The 21811-nt window shown below is 33.4% G+C and overlaps 2 protein-coding genes across 2 annotated transcripts; one reads left to right on the forward strand and one right to left on the reverse strand.

The window, feature by feature from the left end:
• Positions 1-143: 143 nt before the first annotated feature.
• On the reverse strand, positions 144-14844 carry LOC105319154 (nardilysin). Its single transcript, XM_034456187.2, has 30 exons — positions 14601-14844; positions 12715-12907; positions 12337-12418; positions 11674-11774; positions 11249-11375; positions 10962-11057; positions 10418-10540; positions 10104-10161; positions 9809-9842; positions 9406-9445; positions 8954-9023; positions 8703-8780; positions 8390-8624; positions 7753-7857; positions 7278-7437; positions 6879-6929; positions 6416-6462; positions 5966-6041; positions 5653-5704; positions 5209-5292; positions 4988-5054; positions 4640-4767; positions 4295-4454; positions 3978-4049; positions 3537-3680; positions 3151-3287; positions 2908-2998; positions 1847-1963; positions 1517-1606; positions 144-617 (listed from the first exon to the last, which is right to left on the reverse strand). The coding sequence occupies exons 1-30, from the start codon at positions 14786-14788 to the stop codon at positions 405-407; spliced, it is 3219 nt and encodes a 1072-aa protein (XP_034312078.2). The 5' UTR covers positions 14789-14844; the 3' UTR covers positions 144-404.
• Positions 14845-14987: 143 nt separating this feature from the next.
• LOC105328794 (E3 SUMO-protein ligase ZNF451) lies at positions 14988-20723 on the forward strand. The gene is made up of 7 exons (XM_034456188.2): positions 14988-15139; positions 15230-15319; positions 15729-15855; positions 16246-16736; positions 19526-19730; positions 19956-20164; positions 20488-20723. The coding sequence occupies exons 1-7, from the start codon at positions 15137-15139 to the stop codon at positions 20638-20640; spliced, it is 1278 nt and encodes a 425-aa protein (XP_034312079.2). The 5' UTR covers positions 14988-15136; the 3' UTR covers positions 20641-20723.
• Positions 20724-21811: the final 1088 nt, after the last annotated feature.

A 21811-nucleotide genomic window follows, 5' to 3' on the forward strand; every position in this document is an offset into this window, starting at 1 on the left:
CAAGATACAAAGTTGTTCTTTTGCAGATCAATTGTACATATATCAGTAAGTGTATGACCTGTGATGAATGTTTTAAAACACAATTTAGTATTGTGTGAAATAAATCAATCCTCCTAAAGCCATTCTTTCTACAATTTGAAAGACCAAGTTTCACCTTTTATTGTACATGACATTAACTGTACACCATCCATTGGTGTGTTAAACAAATGATACAGGTAATTTAGACAACCATACACTTCGTGTAAAAATAAATTCCTTCCAAGAAATTGGTTGCATTTCTCAATCCACATAATAATAAAATGCACATAAAAAAGCCAATTAGCCCCAATCTCTTTTTGATTTCCTTTTGGAATTTTTAGCAAAATAAATTCAAGCCTAAATTTTTTATCATTTGTTCTTATTGGTCACTTGGTTATACAGTGATGGTCAAACAATGTGAGCTTGGACTTGAAGCTGTGCATGTCAGTGATACACTGGTGGTCCTGGTAGCTCGAGTCTCTCACTGGGATCATCCTGTAGCACCGCTCCTTGTCTGTGTTGGCTTTCTTGTGAGGCGGCTCCATTTCTTCTTTAGGGGAAGACACATCTGCTTGCTCTACTTCAGGGTTCCCCAGGACCTAAAAGGAAAATTAAATTCAACTAATGTCATCATTTAAATATTTAACAAGAGATGTTTGTGAAACACTTATGCCCTCCTCCCTTGGAAACATCCACAAAGAAAATGAACGTAAACTTCAAATAACTGGAATTTTTCTAAGTCCAAGGGCCATAACTCTGTCGAAAATTGCTCTATCATACCTAAAATCAAACTTGACCTAGGTATTATCATGATAAAACTGTATACCAAATTTAATTTTAATATGTTCATCCTTAGCGAAGAAAATGAGCAGAAACTGCAAAAAAATAGAATTTTCCTAAGTCTAAGGGCCATAACTCTGTCGAAAATTGCTCCATCATACCCAATATCGAACTTGACCTAGATATTATCATGATAAACCTGTATACCAAATTTAATTTCAATATGTTCATCCTCTGCGAAGAAAATGCGCGGAAACTGCAAAAAACTAGAATTTTTCTACGTCCAAGGGCTGTAACACTGTCGAAAATTGCTCTATCGTACCCAATATCAAACTTGACCTAGATATAATCATGATAAACCTGTATATTTAATTTCATTTCAATATGTTCATCCTCTGCAAAGAAAATGAACGGAAACTGTTGGTGGACCGACCGACAGACAGCAGCAAAGCAATATGCCCTCCCTTCTTCGAAGGGGGGCATAAAAAGTAGCTTCACAATTGCAACAAAACAAATATGTTTGCTGTATGGTACTACTTGTATGTTGAAACGAATACTGTCAACATGAACAGTATGATAGTTTGCTCACATTTGAAAGAGAGAGAGAGAGAGGATGGATGGATGGATAGACAGATAAATAGACAGACAGACTGCTACTCTAATGTAATTATTATTCATGTGTTCTATACCTTATGTCATCCCCATTGGATCTAATTACCTGAAAGCTTATTCGTCTTTGATTATCCCCCAAATACTGTTTGTACCAATCCTTCAAGTCATCTAAGGTCAATGTCTTTAATATGGCTACCTGTAGCAAAAATTAGAACTCATGCAGAAGCTGATGGTATGTATGATGGTATTTATACACATTACCAGTATACATGTATATGAATACCAGTCAAAGGCTTATATTCTATACAATTCATATGTACATTTATATGAAACAAAAGCACTTTTTACCTGTTAATGTACAAATTGAAAACATGTTGTTGATAAAAGGATTTTTAATGAATTTCTTTGAATAGGACATTAATAGACCATGACTGACCTCTTTCTCTAATCGGTCAAACACATAATTCTGTTCTATACACTCGCCCCAGTATCTTTTGACTTCCTCCCCCAGGTGAGTATCCTCTGTCTGTTTGGTCGCTACCAAGGACTCGACCTGAAATCAAGACAAGCCACAACTTCATTACACAAACAGCTGCAGAGACTTTTCTAATGCAACACTTATGGAAATAATACAACATAAAAACTGAACTTTCCAGTTACTGCAAGATCATCACAGATAAAGGAATCTTAGATTCATGGATTTAATGCATGTTCACTTTACAACACTGACAATAATGCCCCCCTACTAACACTAGACCCATGACCCAGGCATAATGAATTTCACAAGTTTGCTAGAGGACCATTTGTTTACTGTAGATTCCTTATTTTACGCGAGTACTTAATTCCGCGATTCAACGATTTACCATCAAATCGCGAGTACATAAAATTGCGATTGCCGAAATTTTATCAAAGTTTCATGTACCGGTAGTTTACATGTGTCCCAAAATTAACAGCAAGATTTTAGAATTCGCGAGACGGCCTTCTCGCGATTTTACGCGGATATTAATTCCTCGCGTTTAATTAGGAATTTACAGTATCCTAAACCATGCATATGCATTCGTTTTCCTGCTAGACACCCTTCTTTTAAAGAATTTATGCATAGGGGTTAGTAATTTCTCACTTTTGCAAGAGGTTTCTTAGTTGATGATAACCATACATGAACTCTCTTTGGCTGCTAAAACACCTAGTTGTAATAAGGAAGATGTATCCTAGAAACTCTGACCCTGGGTTCATGAATTTTACAATTTCCAGGAGGCATTCTTGTTCATCATAATCATACACTATATTACCTATTTGATGTCAAGAAGTAGAGACATTCATGATTTAATGCATCTCTGATATACAATGTACATGTACGACCTTTAAATGTAAGCCCTATTCTAATACCAGGAAACCTGACCCTTTGACCATGAATCCCCCCTCCTTCCCCCTGACACCCCATTCTAGATCTGCACATGTCATATAACTCAAAAAGATTGAATATTAAAATATTTTTACCAGTGTATCAAATTCTTCTGTGGTCATTTTGTCCAAGATTTCCTTGAATTTGTTAAGGAAGTCCTCAATATGGTTGTCCACTTCATGCATCCTAAAATATAAAAATTCTTATCTCATCACATTTTAATTCCTATGTAAATTGAAAACCTCTACTGCACCCAAATTACATGGCCACTATATGCATATATTGACTCTTTATATAAACGTACATTTGCGTAAGGAAAAATGCATCTGAAACCTTACGAGAACTTTTGGGCTTGGAACTGGACGACAATGGCCATTCCCATGATGCCGTACGTAAGGAGATTCTGACAGTAGACACTGTAGCCCAGCTGTAGCTGTGTCCTCAGTACATCAAAACATGGCTCCTGCATTCTTGTCTACACAATAAGAAATGCTATGCCATGTATACATATGAAAAAATTAACTTGGAAATAAATTAAACTACCTCTTGAAAAACATTAGTGGCGCATAATTAATAATTGATATAACACATACATTTATCAAGAAATACCGTTTTTTGAATTTCACAATTCCTTGCATACATATGTAACTATATATTAAATGTCTCCTAAACAAGGTAAAATTTAAAATGATGAATTACTGAGATGTACTTAGCGTGCTCTTACGTCCAGTAGTTCATTGATGACGGTGGCTCTGATGTCCCCGGGGTCGGACTGCAGGTACACAGTGATGACAGAGTTGGCATCCTCCATGTTGAAGCTGTTGATCTGACAGAAGCTCCACTGCTTGGGAATCTGGTACAGCCGCCTCTTCAAGTACAGACAAAAGATTTTATGAAAAGTTACCATGAGTAAATTGTTTATTTTTGTGCAATTAGTCTATGATGTACTAAAATCTACCAATGCATGTACTTGACTTCTTAATAATTCTGGTACATACATACATGTACATGTATGTTTATACACACAGTGTCTATTAATGCTAGTGTGTACGAATAAAATCGCTAAATACCATTTCAATAATAAAATGCATTGCACAGATCAAAAGGAAAAAGATCTCCCTTTTTGAAACCGACTCTACTATTATATGGTTCAGTTTCAACCTACCTTGTACACACTGGAAGGTTCCACTTTTCCATTTAGTTTTGATTCCAACCTCTCTTTATACCACATGGCTTCCTAAAGTATTCATATAATTATTCACTCTGACCAACTAAACAGTGAAACTCATTCCACAATTTAAGTACCTTTCTAAACAACGACATGTATAATAATATATGTACATGTAAATTCCCTCTTTATAATATAAATATATATCTTTTTTTTTTATCATTTCACTACATGCACATGTATGTAACAACTTGAATAGTTAGCATATTTGCATAAATTACCGTAATCGTAAGCTCTGATTTAATTGAACCAACCTTTGGCGTGACATTGCCCACAACCAAGATGTCTGCTTTGATGTTCTGTCGGAACTCTGCCAGGATCTGTTGAAAATCCTGATTAGTTAAACTGTCGATTTCAGCGTACATTTCTGCTGCAGACTTGTTGTTTGGGTCTAGCACAGAGAGACGCAGCATTCTGATAAAACAATTCAACATATGCTTGAGACACTATCGTTTAACAATTCCATCTGTTAAAATAAAATTACCACGTATATTCACGTATATATAGCAGTATGCTTCAATGATAAAAAATCTTAAAATCAAAATGTATATCCAAACTCCTATATAAATAAGGACAACCATAAATATTGAGACAGTTACCTGACAAGTTCTGAGGGTTTGATGATGGCATTGAAGAGGTCTCTCTTCACTTTGTTCCTCATAAAGGGAAACAACTCATCATCACAAGAATATTCAAACACTGCATTCAGAAGTAAATCAAACAGCTCCTGTTATTGAAAAAAAATCATGAATCAGACATTTCTTTTATAGATTAAACACAGTATAAGAATATTTCAAAATATAGAATCAAGATAGAATTTTCTTTTTCATATACTTGTACCTGTATATACAAGTATATTATCATGTAAATATTTGATATTTAATAATTTGATTTATTTGATAATTAATTTATATAATCTTAAACAGAGAGTCTAGAGTTGTCATTACTGGTAATTTCTGGTTGAATTCTGTCACTTTGAACCTGATTCCTGTATCATCAACTCGGGTTGAATAGCTGAAAATAAATTACAAATGTACCAGTAATTTAACAAGACAAGGGTGATAAATTCACTATGTGTACTTTGAGCACTTCAGTAAGTTTTAACTGTGTGAACATATAGAACAATGCTTATTTGAAATGTCTTCAAATTTAGAAGAAAAAAAATTACTCATAGCCAGCCAGTATTGCTGGGTAGGCTGGGGCATCCAGTTTATGGTTCATAACGGCCTCAAATATCTTCAGCAGGGTGTGACTGAAAAAGAATACTACCTATCAAATTTCTAGCCAGAATGAATCAAGTTGAAAACCCACTGGGAGATGGAAGTTGATAAGAAGTGAATAAATATATTAGTCTGTACTTTTAAAAATCATGTCAATTCAATGTAAGCATTGACTGCAGTTTTTTGGAACTGACTAAGTATTTGATATAAAAGATGTAAACCTTTTTATTCTCAGTTCAAATGCCCTTTATCCATAAATCAATATATTAACTGTAAAATTATTAAGATATTTGCTAGAGACCCCTAAAACTGTTCAATATACATGTATATGAATTTTGAATATCCAAGTTCCAGCAGAAGAAATAACTTGTATCTAAAACCACACCACTAACCTTTTGACTGATTGGTTGACTACTGGTGACATCAACTGAACACAAACATGGGCTGAAAATACATGTACAATCATTTAGCATTGTACTTTTTACTTTGATTCTTTAAATGCATTGGGGATTTCTTTTTCCCATTAGGAAGACTGTAATTCTTATTATTTTCAGATTCTTCTTGTTTTTAATACAGTTTGTTTGTCAGATACACAAAACTTTAGAAATGTTTTAGCAAATATAAATTGAAAATATTAAGAAATCTAACTCTGAACCCGTAAAAAATACCGGTATATCCAATGATAACGTGCATTACAATTCCTACCTTTTGGCACTTTGAATTTCATGTCCTTCTTGTAGTACAGTGTACAATGCTCATTCTCCGACAGAACTATGGGATGCTGAAATATCACATTTAATTGGTATCATTTGACTTCTATTAAATAATGCTGATATTCAGTAACGGAAAAATTAGACAGTATAATAAAATCTTCTAAGTATTTCATGTTTTTATACTAATTACTATGTGAAAAGAACTTCAGTTTCAAATATTTAAGTATAGTTCTATTTTTTTACTACAGTTCATGTTCAAGTTTTAATGATATTTTGAAATTGATTACTCGAATGATTAAAAACAAAAAAAGGATCTGTAAAGAATGTTATTAATTGCTTCATGCAGGATTGCATGACAAATAAATTAGGTGTGAAATAATCTTCTTTAGCTTATCAGTATAATTGTTGTGGCATTCCAAACTATGATAAAGATACACCATACCTTTGTTGTTAACTCTGCCTCAACTTCAGCCATTGTAAAATCAGTTGCTGAAATAACAAAAGCAAATGTCCTCTACTTCAGATAACCAACATATTTCTCGATCTGGTAGGATTAAATGTAAAGAAGTCTAATATTACCTTATGTCACATTAAAATTTTACATGAACGTTTCATTTAAAAGCAACGATGGAGGAAAGTTAAATATTCAAAAGATTTTCCTCTTGCTTACATGTATATAAATTTTGTCTCTTTCTCTTGCATGAGAAAAATACTTGCATACACATATGCCATTCAAACCTATTGCGGCCTAGTAAGCTAATGTAAAGCTGCTCTTAGAAATGATTCACAAAACTGTCTAAGAATCAACAGACCCTTACTTTGAAATGAGCATTTTCTTTCATTTATATATTCTGTCCAACAAAGTAATTCTTCGAACTACCACTATACATGTATCAGTTTCTTACCTATGGAATTGTTTGGTTTTGGCAATTGCAAGTCTTGATTCATTGGAGGATCTAACAAAGTAACAATACATGTGACACTATGAAGTACAATGTAATATAAACACATGTTAAATAAGCATACTAAATTTCAGCTCTATGTCTGCAAAATTAATTCAATGAAATTGTTGTTATGCCAGAATATGATGGAAAGACAGGTCAAATATGGGCAACTTTTTTGATATACATTGTATGGAACATCTAGATACAGCACAAGCATTATGACTTTCATCTTTTAATTGTGCATGCATACATACATGCATGCATGCATACATGTAGAGCAGACATCTAATACACAGAAAGAGGTTCTCAATTATATGTTCTGGATCAAAGCAATCATCAGTGATAGTAAACAAAGCTGACCTTGCCATTTCTTCCTCCATTCTGGTTTGATGTCGGCCACTCCATACTTGACAGGGATCCACTTGACGTCCTGTCTGTCACATTTCTCCGCTAGTTGTTTGGAGGACATGAAAACACAACAGTTGTCTGCCCTCAGATTAGCCAGACACTTGGCAATCAGCTATAATCAAAAGTTTAATGTACTGCAAGAAAGAATAGTCTTACATTCTGTATACCCGCTCACGCATTCATTTTATTTTACAAATACTGGTTCATGTACAATATGCACTGCAAACATATTTGTTTTGTCTTTCTATGCTTTTCTGTAATCAAACCTTGCTGGTTTAACCTTCTAATGGTAACTGACAACATTAGTACAGTAAATGTCTTCATGCTAAATGTAAGAATCATTATTGGTGCACTACTTATCAATATTTTAATTCATCCTGATTAAATTGACGGTGTTAATCTTGGCTATATTTTTATTTATACAAACCTCTGGGTCATATTCATACAAGAAATCTCTGCCCGTTAGAACATCTTCTGGAACAAACAGCTGCATGTTTTCTGAAACCCTCTCTACGTAATCCATGGGGTCCCCCTAGAAGAAACAACATATACATGTACCGGTATATAGTGTGTGTACATGTATCTATGAGAATACATATATTGCAAAAAAATTCATGTGAATTCTTTTAGTATTGATCTGAAGAGTATGAAACTTAAGGAATGCATTTAATTTATATGGATTAATACAATGCAAACAGTGTTGAATCATCCCTGTCAACTTAAACAATTTGCCATTTTGAAATTAGCTCAAATTTTATAAAACACATCGGAAAAAAAATTATTGCATTGCAGAAATAAAAGAAGGAATCTTGTACATTTTCCACAATTTTTTTTACAATTGCTGACCATTACCTAATGGATAAAATCTATTAATCATAAACTTGGTTTAATTTATTTTCTTGCAACTTGGATTTTGTCTTTATTTTCAAAAAGACTTACACCTAGAAATTACAACTTTCCTTGAAGTCCATTGTTGGAAACCCACTGTAAGTCTTCTCTATGGTAAGAGAACAAATACCAACTGTGGGTTTCCAAGGACAGTTGATCGTAGATAGTGCGGGTACCTTTTCTTTGAACCTAAATTTGGTTTCCTCTATGGTCTTCATCTCGTCAAAGTACCGTTTCTGCACTCCTTTGGCCTGTAGCATGTGTATGTACTGGAACACAGCTAACAGCACCTCCTCAAACTGATCCAGGCCTTGGTCAGTGAGGGTCAGATTCACCACAAACTGGGTCGCCGTGGTGTTCAGCTCAAACCCATTGTAACTGTGGCCACTCTCTACCTCGGTTGCAAAATACCTATGACAAAGGTGAAAGACATGTCAATCAAGAGCAAAAAGTACCTCTCTCTCTCTCTCTCTCTGTAGGTCACCTTACCTGCTTTTTAGGTAAGCCAACAAACTGCCTTCACCCTCATGGCCAAGAAAAAAGTCCAGATATGACAATGGTTTCTTCCTTTAATGAAAGAACAAATATTATTCTTTCATTGTACATGCATACAGTATGTGTTGAATAATAATGCAAAAATTTGTCTTGACACTTGTATTTCTACATCTAGTCTGAGAATATGCAAGTGCAAATTCAGAAAATTAAGAAAACCTTCATTACAAGAGATTTCCATAACTCACCTGTAATGCGGCAGCATAGAAGGAAAGGACCAGATAATTTCTAACATGTGCTTGTCTTTAACAGGATCAACTGAAAAACAAATTTTGCATGTCAATATTAAAAACAGAATTATTTAAACAATAAAAAATTTTCATTTCTAATCCATGTGGGTATGAAGGTATCAAGCATTGCTTAAAAAATAAATATTAACCCATTGTAGTACAAATTTTTTTCCGCAATGATTGAAGTAAGAGTGTGCCATTTTCTATATAAAATACAATTGATTTTCATATGAAAAATTTAATAAATATAAAATAATAAATACCCTCCCTCTTTAACTTCAAAATCATGGTCAAATGGTAAACATTATAATGTAATACATCAACAGTAAAATAAACAAATTGGTCAGAAAATACTAATATCAGTACATTATGAAAAAAGAACCAAAGAATGAAAAGAAGGCAAACCTTACTGTAATATAATTTTCCAAATTTTTCCATATCGAATGGATCCTGAAATGGAAGCAAGACAGCCATTCAAAATTGCAAATTTCGATAGAACTTTACATCAAAACATTGACGTTTCAATTGTAGCTATAAAAAAGACCTAAAACTAATGCAATGAGAGCTGCTATGCATCATGTTTCTATCTTAGTCTGTCTTTATACGTTTTTAATTACCGATAGAGCCAGAAATAAAGTACTGTAACTCTATTAAAGATATTAAAGATAAAAGTAATTACATTGAGTTAATTCCAATTACTGCCAGATATTGCACTCTTTATAAAATGTCATCACTCTTTTTAAATTGATATAAATGTATCATTGCAAGTAGTTGTACTGCCTCATAATAACCAATATGTGCAACAGAACTTACCTTAAGATGGTCAAAGCTTTGTTTTGGTAATTTACTAAATAGAAAAAAAAATTACATGTAACAACCATACTGAATAATAGTAAGTGATGTTATTTTACATTTGTAACTAAACTCACTGCATACAAATAATAAGAAAATTTGTAAAGTAAAGTAAGTAAATACATTACCGGTATATTTGTTATGTATAGAATATACAGTTGCAATGAATGCAGAAAAAGTTTATATATGTATTTTTTTTACATTTACCTGCACATAGATTTTTTTCCCAAATGTCAGATCAATCAAATTTTCTTACTTGTTTGGAACCTCAGAAAAAATATCCCGAACCCATTTCTCTAGTTTGTCAAGGCTAACTGAACAGAGAAAAATTATAATGTTACATTTCTGTTACATCCTTACCGAAACCCCCACATACATATACCAATATATCATGCGAGAAATCAATTAAAAACCTTTCAATGATATATATTCAGCACAATGGCAATAATATCATCATTACAAAATTTTTCTACCGAAAATAAACACAATTTTTTACATACATATACATGTATTGACCAGTATACGTAAATGTATAATTAAGTTTTATAGTTCATTTCAAAAGAAGCCTACCTTTAGACTGCACTGCTAGTGTCATAAACTGGGCTGAATACATTTTATGTTCAAACTCCTTTAAGTTGCCATACACATCTATTCCATTCTGTTGAGGGATTGTTTTCAAGGAATCTATGCTTCCTGAAAAATGAGAGAAAACTTTTCTACATGCATGTACTTAAACATGTCTGTTGAAGGGGCTCAAAAAAGATATTTTCCAACTGCAAAATCATTAATTTGTATGGGGATACTTATCATTGTTTATTTTAAAAAAATCTTGGTGTAAAGATTTTGATTTTATTCATAATGTATCTATTAGTGACTGTGAGTTATACAAAAACATAATCATTGTCCTTTGGGAGATCAGGGGTTAATTCGTAAGAACAGATCAACTTGAAAATCAACAAAATTTAATCCCCAATGACCATTGATGCAAAAATGTAATTTTTTGTATATTGACATTAAAGGTTACCATATGCATCTGAAAGAAGATTAAGAATGTCCCAAAGGTCACTAACAATGCAGACATCAATTGTATTTGGTCAAACAGACATCAAATTACCTGTAAAGAATTTCCCCATGGGGTGCCCCTCTTTGGCAAGAGATCCATACAGCATGCAAGCCCTCTCATCATCACTTGGGAGGCTCATCTGGTATTCTACATTTTTAATAGCAAAAAACACAGATCACCAAACAAGTTGTATAAGCAAATTCAACATTTTCACTCAACCTGTGTCCCCACAAATTTGGATAAATCTGGTATAATATTATAAATAGATTGCCTCATATCAGCTTTCTGTCATCTGTTTGTCTGGTTCACAATCCATGACGGAGCACTAGACAACTTACCACTGTCCACAGCCTGGATCTCCCTGTCCACGGAGTCTTGTCTCAGTAAAGGGTGGATAAAAAACTGGGCAAAGATATCCAGGGCCTGGTGAAAGTATTTTTGCTCCACATCAAAGTGGAAAGAGGTCTGAAATGATCATGTATACAGTAATGCAAATTTTGTAACATGTTGTTGGCAAATTCACTGCATTTGATTGATTGTATGCATAGAACCATTTTATAACAAATTAGGTCTCCCAAGATTTTATATGTCACAGATATGAAGTTAAGAAAACATAACTCTATGATGTATGCTACATAACAAAAAATCAAAATAGGGTAATAATCTACTTCGTAGTTTTACATCAAAGAATTAAATTACAATCAAATAATATCAAATGTACTATGTCTTATAAACTTATTAATAAAAATCTCTTCAAAATTACCCTTTCACAATCTGTCCAAGCATTGGTATAGCCTCCATGTTTTCCAAGGAAATCATCAAGTTTATTCTCCTGAGGGTATTTTTTACTTCCCATAAAAACCACTGAAATCAACCAGAAAAGGCTGCTTAAAAGTCTTCATATTATACCAGTATCCAATAATTTGGTTTTTAAAAAAAGAAAGAGACAAAAAGCGACTTTCAAAAATAGCTCAGTATAGACTGAAATCATCTTTTTATAAGTAAAAAAAATACAGTAAAACACGCTTATAACGAAGTGCCAGGGACGGGCGATTTGCCTTTGTTATAAGCGTAATTCGTTATATCCGTCAAGTTTACAACATGTTTTAAAGTCTCAGGGAATGGAAATCACTTTTCTATAAGCGTCAATTCATTATAAGCGTGTTCGCTATAACCCTGTTTTACTGTATTGTTTTGTGATATAACTTTCTAAAAGTAATCCCCACTGTAATGATAATTAAATGAAAAAGAATTGTAACATACATATACATGTATCTCACAAACATGGCATGGTTACTTGAGTATTTTACTCTGGAATAGCAACAAATTCATTGACCACAATATAGAGTTTTTTCTTCCCTACCAGCTAGGGCCACTGCATTTTAAGAGATAGAGAAATAAAACTTTTAAACTTTGTGATGCTTACTGTGCTCCAAAAAATGGGCCAATCCTGGTATATTTGGTGGATCAGAAAAACTCCCATTGGAAATACAGAGAGCTGCAGCTGACTGAAATTAAAGCATATGCACTGGATGATAAAAGCTATAAGCTACACATGCATGTTAATAGTGAAAAATTAGAAAAGGTCAATATACATGTACCTATTCAAACTATGATATATAAAAATAATGTACCTATTCAAACTGCATGTATTATTACAATAGTTCAACACCAAATAATTAATAGGTAACCATTGAAATTGAAATATACTACCGGTAGATGTATAATAATAAGCATATCATTTATGGTCAAACCATTCACACATTAATGGTTAAATGATTAATACAATTTCAATGATTCTCACTTTCTTCTCTCCTCCTTCTTCCTCTTCTTCCTCATCATCTGTCTCCATGTCTGCCTCTTTCTGAGATTCCTCCTCATCTTCCTCATTTTCTCTTTCATCTTCATCATCCCACGGTGCCTCTTCTGCCTCTTCCTCATTTTCAAGAAGGTCCGATATAAGAATAGCTTGCAGACCATTTTCTAAGTTTATCCATCTGAAAAGTAAAAAAAAAATAGTAATTTGCTATAATGAAATTTCTAAATAGAATCAAATATTCTTTTTTGAAATAAATGCATGTAGTTCTCCTTGTATTGTTTTTAATTTCTGCATGATGTTTAAAATTCAATATACTTCAAATTTATGCAAACAAATTGAAAGATAAGTTGGAAAACATATCATGAACAATTCCAAATAAAAATCAGATATATAAAAATCTATAAAAAGGTAATCAGATTGAAATTGCTATGAAACATTCATTAATGGCGGATTGACATAACTGGGCCAAACTTTTGCTTCGCAAAATCAATTGTGGTCAGATTGTGATAGTTTTGACCATCTGACTATTACTGAACTATGAACAACAGTATGGTGGCATAGCTCATTAAGACATTATGTTGACATCTGATTTTTATGTTGCCTTGTCAAATCTTTATAGTGAGAGCAGTGCACTGGTGAGCGAAGCGAGCTTTTAGAACCAGTGTGCACGGGAAAGAGAATGAAATAAACCTACAGATTCACCAAGAAATATTTTTTGGCAACATCCCATCTGTAATGTTTTCTCCTGTAGTGCTATGTCAAAAAAGGCAAACATTTAACTCTTAATTTACGATGCCTTGTGGTTTTAATACACTTTTTGAGTACCGCAAAAGCTTTAGTGAGAGACGAGGGATTTTTTACATGCTTCCATTCCTTCGTATTGAGTTGAGATATGTAAACAGATGTTATAGATTTTAACATATGACGTCACAGTGTCTGGCGCTATATTTCCTGCGATAAGCTAAGAAGTGGATCAAATATCTGTAATGCGTGTATAAGCTATTTCAGTATAAACTGTGAACCTGCCTCAGATGATTTGTTTTAATTTATTTTTTGATTTGATAGAGAATTATATATATACAAGCAAGAGCCATACTCTATTGTCATATCGATCTAATTTAAAGCTAATTTTGCATGCATGTTCGGTAAGTATAAATAGGGAGGAAAGATATAAAATGTCATTTTGAACTAAATAAAAAAGAATAAAGAAAAAAAAAAAAAAGTTAAAAATCTATGCAGATATTGCATATTTTCAAACCATCAAATTGGTAAATTGTAAACAAAAGTCAGATAACAACAAGGTACAATAAAATAATACTGTTTTTATCATTTATACTTTTGACCAAATTAAACTCAAATTTCGTTTTCGAACTGATCAATTCTCTCCAAAAGTAAAAAGTAAAGAACAGTTTTAGGAGGAAGCAAGTTTATGTATTTCGTAAGAATTTTTTTTAAACTTAGAAATTAGAAATATATAATTCTCTCTCTCTCTCTCTCTCTCTCTCTCTCTCTCTCTCTCTCTCTCTCTCTCTGTTGTGTGGTCTGTCTGTCTCTCAAAAAATCTCTGATGTTAGTTATTAACTGTCAACATATCACTAAGTTGACAATGATGCAGGGTATGTGTAATTCTTGCTGCTCTCGTCACAACGGTAGCACCGTAAAACATATTATTGACTTGCCTGATCTTTAAGTCGACTTATTACTTAATCATGTGTCTAGAAAATAAAAACAAAAATATGAACACATTTTTACTGGTGATGGCATAAGTTATGCCATACCTAAGTCACCATGCAACAGTACATGTACGTTGAATAAAAATGGCCAATTTCTGTATAATGTAATAATTATCTAAACTTAAAGTTTTACAGTACCTGTAGTTTCTCTTATCATTTTCCGATTTCACAATATGTATTTGTTGGTCCATTTTCAAAGTGTAAGATCTTTTAAACTCAGCTGATCCACAAAGTAATTTAAGTTTGGCAGTACCGATGTTTCGAACTTCCTTCTGACAATTAATTTCACGGCCAAACAATTTCAGGTAACGGAAATATTTATTCATTAGTCGAAAAACGCATGTTTACTTGTCTATAATAATAGATGTTCAAAGTCAAAAATCTCTTTGTTTTATATGGATTAAGATCTCCCTTCAAAACCGCTAAAGCGACTAAGATTCTAAAATTATAAAATTTAAAAACAATAACCATGATAACCCTTATATCCGGAATTTTGGTCAAAAAAGGAGAAAATATATCAACAAATAATATATAGCGAGCACTTAAGACTTAATTGGCGCTAAATTATTTTTGTTTTAAATCTGGCTAAGCATTTTTAATTAAAATATACATAGGTCACTGCTCTTCAGTTTATGGAGATAGAATATTGAACAAAAGGCGCCAAATGTCAAATAATGGTAAGAATTTGTGTGTGTGTCTTATGTATTACCTTAGCCGTCTAATGAATCAGACTATATTACACGCAACATTATCTCTTGATTAAACAGAGCAAATCAACAGAAAGTCAAGGATCACGAACTTTTTTGGAGTCGGTGAAAGCCAGATTTGAACAACAATATTTAGAGAGACAGAAAAGGGTAAGCAATGGTTATTAACTTCTTCTTCTTCTTCTTCTTCTTCCGGTATAGTTCAGACTTATTTCAGAGACATAAATAACATTTTATTTATGTCTCTGCTTATTTCAAATATTTTTAACGTACATTGTTTAAGGGGAATTGTGACATTAGCTGCAATAATCAATGTACGTAGCCCTCTCCGATTCTTTTTTTCATCTGACCCCCCCCCCCCCCCCTAAAAAAAATAACAGAAAGCATAGGGTTACATTATACTGCAGATAATGTATTTCATAAATACATTAAGACATTACTATACATATTTGTATATTAAATATATATTTATGTTTGATACATGCTATTTTTCCTTTATCATTACTTCATTCAACAGATAATTTTAAACAGTTAAAAACTACTTAGTATTTTATTTCAGATTGAGAAAAAGAAATGTCAGAGAGAAGTGGAGTTAGTTCACAGCCAGTACCTGAAACAAAATGTAGTCAATTCATCAGAGATGGCACATGCCAAATTTGTTGTGGGAACCTGGTCTCATAAACATGGTATGCTTATCAATATTATTGTCGATCTTTATGGGGGGGGGGATGGGGTGGAGTTATGAATGTACATGTACAATTGAAGGGGGGGTGATAGTTTGGGGTAAGGACCACAATGAATATCCGGACTGAATTTTACTGTTTAAAAAAAGTCACTGTAGTGCAGGCATTCAATTCTGCTGCTGAAAAAAAGTTTTGATAACTTGCAATGCAATTTCCTGATCATTGAAAGTCTAGTGTAGGAGCGAGAACTCATTTAACAAGTTTATCTATCAAAAACAGCTATAATATTACTACTACACATATAATGTCAATTGTTTTCATTGTATGGTATCAGTTAAATTTTCATTGTCTATTGCTTAATCCTTTAGATATGAATTGATGTTTTCATAATAGGAGATGCAGAAAAGAAGTGGTTAGTGAAGGATAAAAGGGAGAAACAGAGAATTGAAGCCAGGTTTTCTCCATATGGCAAATCTCCGAACAGTTCAAGGAGACAAAACTCAAGTCCCAGGGAGCAAGGAAATGGCAAGTTTTCTAGCCCCTCTCTACCAAAATCAGGACAGATGACAATTGGAGGGTCCCAGAGATCAACACCATCAGTGTCAACTGCAGCAAGTACGAGTACCTCTAGTAGTCCCACTGTAATTTCATTGGACGATACTCCAGAGGAAGTAGTGATCAATAATGTAGAACCTTCTGAGCACAGCCCACCGTTGGCCTGTCCAGTTCTCTACTGCGAGGTTCTGTTCACCACGAGAGATAAACTGGAGCAGCACATGAGAGACTTTGACCACTGTCCAATCAATCCCTGTATGGTTAATCTTGATGGAGTACTGGCTCAGCGTAGATCCTATTTGTGTACTAGCTGTGATGAATGTTTTAGGGTAAGCTAAGTGCGACTTCTCAGACCTGTCTGGCAGAGCACGGAAAAACACCTCAAATGTATTACATTACTGTCCATGACAACCCCTCCCCCGTCCTTTTCATAACACACGCTACAATCTGTTGAGATGTAAGCAAGACTTTATGAGAGTCAATGATATACCTACCTGCAGGTCCGAGCTCCCGGTCTGAAAAAATTTGGATGGACGACCTGGGAGCTACAGTGCCTCCCATAGTAAAAAACTGCAATTTACAGCGCACAAAAAATGCTCTAGTTTTGGACCTATTAACCTTTTTTTCACCAACTCTGTGAAAACAATTAGTACCATTAAATTTTTCAGGCATTTTACTACATATATCGTCACTCTTCTTGCCTCACACTTTCTCTTAAATATGATAACCTACCTCGGAAAATGAAGTACCGGTATATTAATTCATGTCGAGATCGAGAGTCTCCATTTTTAAATGTGAACAAACTGCACCACTTTGATTTACAGGGCTGGTGATGGTGTTTAAAACACTATCATAGGCAAGTGAAGTGAGGATATCTGTAGTAAAATGTCAGAGGATTTTTTTTTAACAAATATTTGTACAGAATGTGTTCATAAATGAGATTAATCAGTCCAAAACTAGCGCATTTTTTTTTGCGCCGTAAATTGCAGATTTTTACTATGGGAGGCACTGTAGCTCCCATGTTGTCCATCGGAATTTTTTCAGACCAGGGGCCACAGACCTGCAGCTATGATATACCCAAAAACATATTACAGAAGAGACTTACAAGACTGCCTAGTTGATACTTATATTAATGGGAAGCAACTCCCATGTATTAAATTCTAACATCTGGTAATGTTTATACATTTGAGGTGTTTTTCAGAGCTCTGCCGGAAAGGCCCGAGAAATTGCAACTGATACTGTATGGTGACAAATACCTGTACTATATGTAACCATGTATAGACAGGGTTGTCTCTAAAAATTGAAGTAGAAGGGAGAAATAAAAAAGTAGAAGGGGATCTGGAGGTCTAGCTTATAGCTAGATTGTGTTTGAAATGCAATAATAGCCGGGTAATTACGTCACTTCAGGCAGGGAAATTCCCCGCCTCCCGAGTCTTAGAGACAACCCTGATAGATGTTGAATTTTTATACACCCTCCTGTTCCAGAAAATGCTTATATTTCCACTTGATATGATAGTTTGGCTGAATTTATGCACCTGAATCCATAAAGAAAGTTTATTCAAATTCTTGAAAAATTTGGTAAGTCAGTCTAGATATACAACTAGGTATGTAAAAAAAAAAGTGGCCTAAATTGTTAAGCACTCAGTTTGATATAATTTTCTCTATTTCTATCCTGACAAAAAATAGTTTAAAAAATTTAAATATTTTGTTGAAAAAAATTATTATTATTATTCTTTATTTGCACAAGACATACATCTTATGGCATAGGTTATTACATATAAATATAGCAATATTGAAATATTACACTTCCTGCTAAAACCAGGCTTCAAAATTGACATTTTAAAGTGACACCATTCTACAAATTAAGCTATATTAATGCAAAATGGGCAACAACTTTCAAAAACAATTTTTAAAAAAACTATTTAAAGCAACTTAACACTAGTAACCTTGCATACTTGGCAACAACAAAACCTATTAATAACAACTTCAAGAGCAAGTCACACTTTAAATACCATTTAGGAGACAAAGAAATTGTGCATGCCTTTGGAAACAGCAATCTGCTATTTGCTGAATACTCTTTAAAGATAATCCCTGGTTCAAGCTTGTTCTCTAATTGGACTTATAATCAGGTGGATTAACTTAAGCTTTTGAGTGACAGTTTTATAACATTCAAGAATGAAATGCTTTTCACATGGCAGATTTAAAAATTGAATAATTTTTAATCTTAATCTGTCCTATCTGCCTTTAAATTTTTCACCCTCCTTTGTTAGACACTGGCTTGAAAGGTTCAATTAAACTGTGTCTCAACACAAATATATTAATAGAACTGAAAGGGTCACTTTAAGAGAGAGGTGCGAAAAATAACTGAAGGCCAGATGGATTTTCTTAATCATGCAGTAATGCATGTTTATGTACATGCTTGGATTTAGAATTCCCCCTAGAGAAACAGTAGTGAAGTTTGTAATAAGCGTTCTCCAGTTGCATGCTTGCCCAATGTAAAATAATTAAAAAAAGAAACAACTCTTTAGCTCCTTTTCTAATTCTGATATTATAGAATTAAGGAGCTAGTGAAAGGTTTGATTTTAATCAGACTGGAAAGAAATTTGAGCTTAGTGTTAGCAAATGTACTTTTGAGTGTTGTAAACTACTTTGGATTTGTCAAAACACAAGTACATATAATATACAATTACTTTAAGTAGGTAGAATATTGAGAAGTGGTAGGTATTGGCTTAATTTCTGAGCTAAATGTCATTATCAGATTCAGAAATTATGCGTTACTAGAAGAGTACAGTTTAGCAAAAATGAATACGTGAGCCAGTACTTCTATAACACAATTAGTATTGAAATTTTAGCAATTTTATTGAACTCTTAATAAGATTTGGCAATGAAATAGCTCTCTAACTGTAGTCCAACAGGTAGATCTGTGACTGAGAAAAATCCCTTTCTTATGTCCAATTTCATAACAATATTGAAAAGTGTAAAGCTTGCATGTACATGTACATCGCTGTATTTTTAATTTGGAGACAGGCAGGATACTAAAACTATCCACAAATTAAGATTTTTTAAAATAGCAAGTTTGAAAATTTTGATTTCAGCAAAATTACACTAATAATTTTAGGAGAAAAGGGACTGGGAATGTCACCCACACAGAAGAGGCCCGGATTCTTCTCTAGAAGATGCAAGAGCCACCAGCGCTACCCCTGGGCATTTGGTGGTAGTTGGATATCTCTGTCCGAGGACACTCAGCATCTTCTCTTCCTATGAACAATGTGAAAGCAGTATCAAAAAGGGAACTGAAGACATCCTTAAGTTTCCATTTCAAGGTTTGCTAGAATTAAACTTCGAGTAAATTTCTGTTGCTTTGTCTTTATTTTCATACAGTTCAAGGGAATCAATTTTGGAGTATTCTATATTGAATGAAATTCAATTATTGGAATCTTTCTTTCCTATTAAGATAAACAGTTACCAAACTATACAATTAAGTTTCACACAATTTTAATATTTTGTGGTTTAGTGGTGGAATGATAACATGCGATTTGTCTTTGTAGATGATGATGGAGTAACACTTCAGTCGGTCAAACCTTGCCCAGTATCCAAGACATTTGTTGATGATTTCACTGTCCGCTGCAAGTCTTGCGCTTACACCGTGAGCTGCCTAGACTGTGGGGTGGAGCTGTTGGATTCTGGGAGTCTCCAGGACCATATGCTACTTTTTGAGCAGACACATGTTCTTACCTCAAGGTCTATCGTATCCAAGGTAAAAACAAAAATAATTTTGTTGTAAAAAGGGTTTGAATTATGCATTTACACGGCACACATTTTTACATATTTGAGATTTGCAGAAAATTTACATATTTGAGATTGCAAGAAACATATATATTGTGTAATGTTTTGCTTTGCTTCTTTTCTATATTGCATTTAAATAATTAGAACCATAAATACAGTGAACTTTGATTAAAGAAATTACAATGTTTGTGGCTCTGGGCTCTTGAGATTTAAATTAAATCTTTTGACTATTCAGTTACGAGATGATTAAAGGATTAAATATTTTTAATTTCACACCTTTTATTTCATTTATAGGAGGATGTGTTTACAGAGTATATCACAGAGCATGTCTCAAATTTCTCCGAGCTTCTGGACAAATATATTAATCGCAGTTCTAAGGAGCAGAATTTAAAGACATTTTCTAACTTTGTTACCATCCTATGTCATCTTTTGGAGGAGAATATCTAAATCTTTTTTGTATTATAGTTTTTTTTTTATTGATTTTTTGTTGAATCTGAATTTGTAATAGTAAAGTTTTCTTTTTTACCAGGCATATTTTTTGTATTTTCATCATAGAAACTAGAAATTTATTGGCTTTCAAAGAACATGGGGAAATAAGATGAGGCAAAGTCTATATTGTTTTACTTTGAGCATAAGATATAACTTTTAATTGAAAAATGCATGCTTAAAATTCAGTGCCTTATTACACTATGAAACTTGCAAATGAGTAATTTCTTTTGCCATTGGGAATTATTTCAACAGAAGAAACAAAGTTTAACCCAATTTGTTTAGATCATTAAGAAGTTTTAAAAGTGATAAATTACTGTTTGTTTATATTTTTACTGTGCTGAAGGCAGTATATCTAACTATATATTGCCTATATCCTTTTAAAGTTCTTTTCCATGCTCTTTCCATAGAAGGTAGAAACATATATATACAATGTAGATCAAAGAATTATCAAAACTTTGGACTATAAATAAATTTTTAATAATCAAACTATTTCTTCAAAAATTGAGATGCCGCTTTGAACATACTGAATAGCATAAAAAAAATTTTTAATTACTTAAATCCATTGAAATAAATGAGCAACAGGAAAACCAAAAACATGCACAATATTTTCTCCGTCCCATCAAATTGCACGTGTACGATATATACCACACCTACAATTACTCCGGTCAGTGGTTTGTAATTAACTACATGTATCAGCGGTCTCGTTTTAAGAAATAAAATTGCCTGATAATGACTAGAACGGAATATGTCTTCTTCAGACCAACCATCTAAATAAAAAGCAGTTGCATTTATTAATACCGGTATAACCAGCACAGAAAAGCACGTCAATATTCCTATTAATAGTTTACTATAACAGTATATATATTGAAACAGAAGACACATCAAGCACTGACAAGGTTCAGTTCTGTCGTTGTTTCCGTGACGGGCGACACCCAGTCAGTAGCGGAGGAGGGTGTCTGAGGGCGAGATGAGGGGGGCCGATTCTCACGAAGTCTTTGTCTGTAGAGAGGATCGTTCTCCACGGGAACAGCAGAAGACCGAAAATTTTTACTCACGATCTGCGGGAGACATTTACTCAGAATGTACACGTATTTAAACGGGGTCATTTTCTTCATGTCTAACACTTGAA

Source organism: Magallana gigas, chromosome 7, assembly GCF_963853765.1.
Source record: "Magallana gigas chromosome 7, xbMagGiga1.1, whole genome shotgun sequence".
NCBI classification, from domain to species: Eukaryota; Metazoa; Mollusca; class Bivalvia; order Ostreida; family Ostreidae; genus Magallana; species Magallana gigas.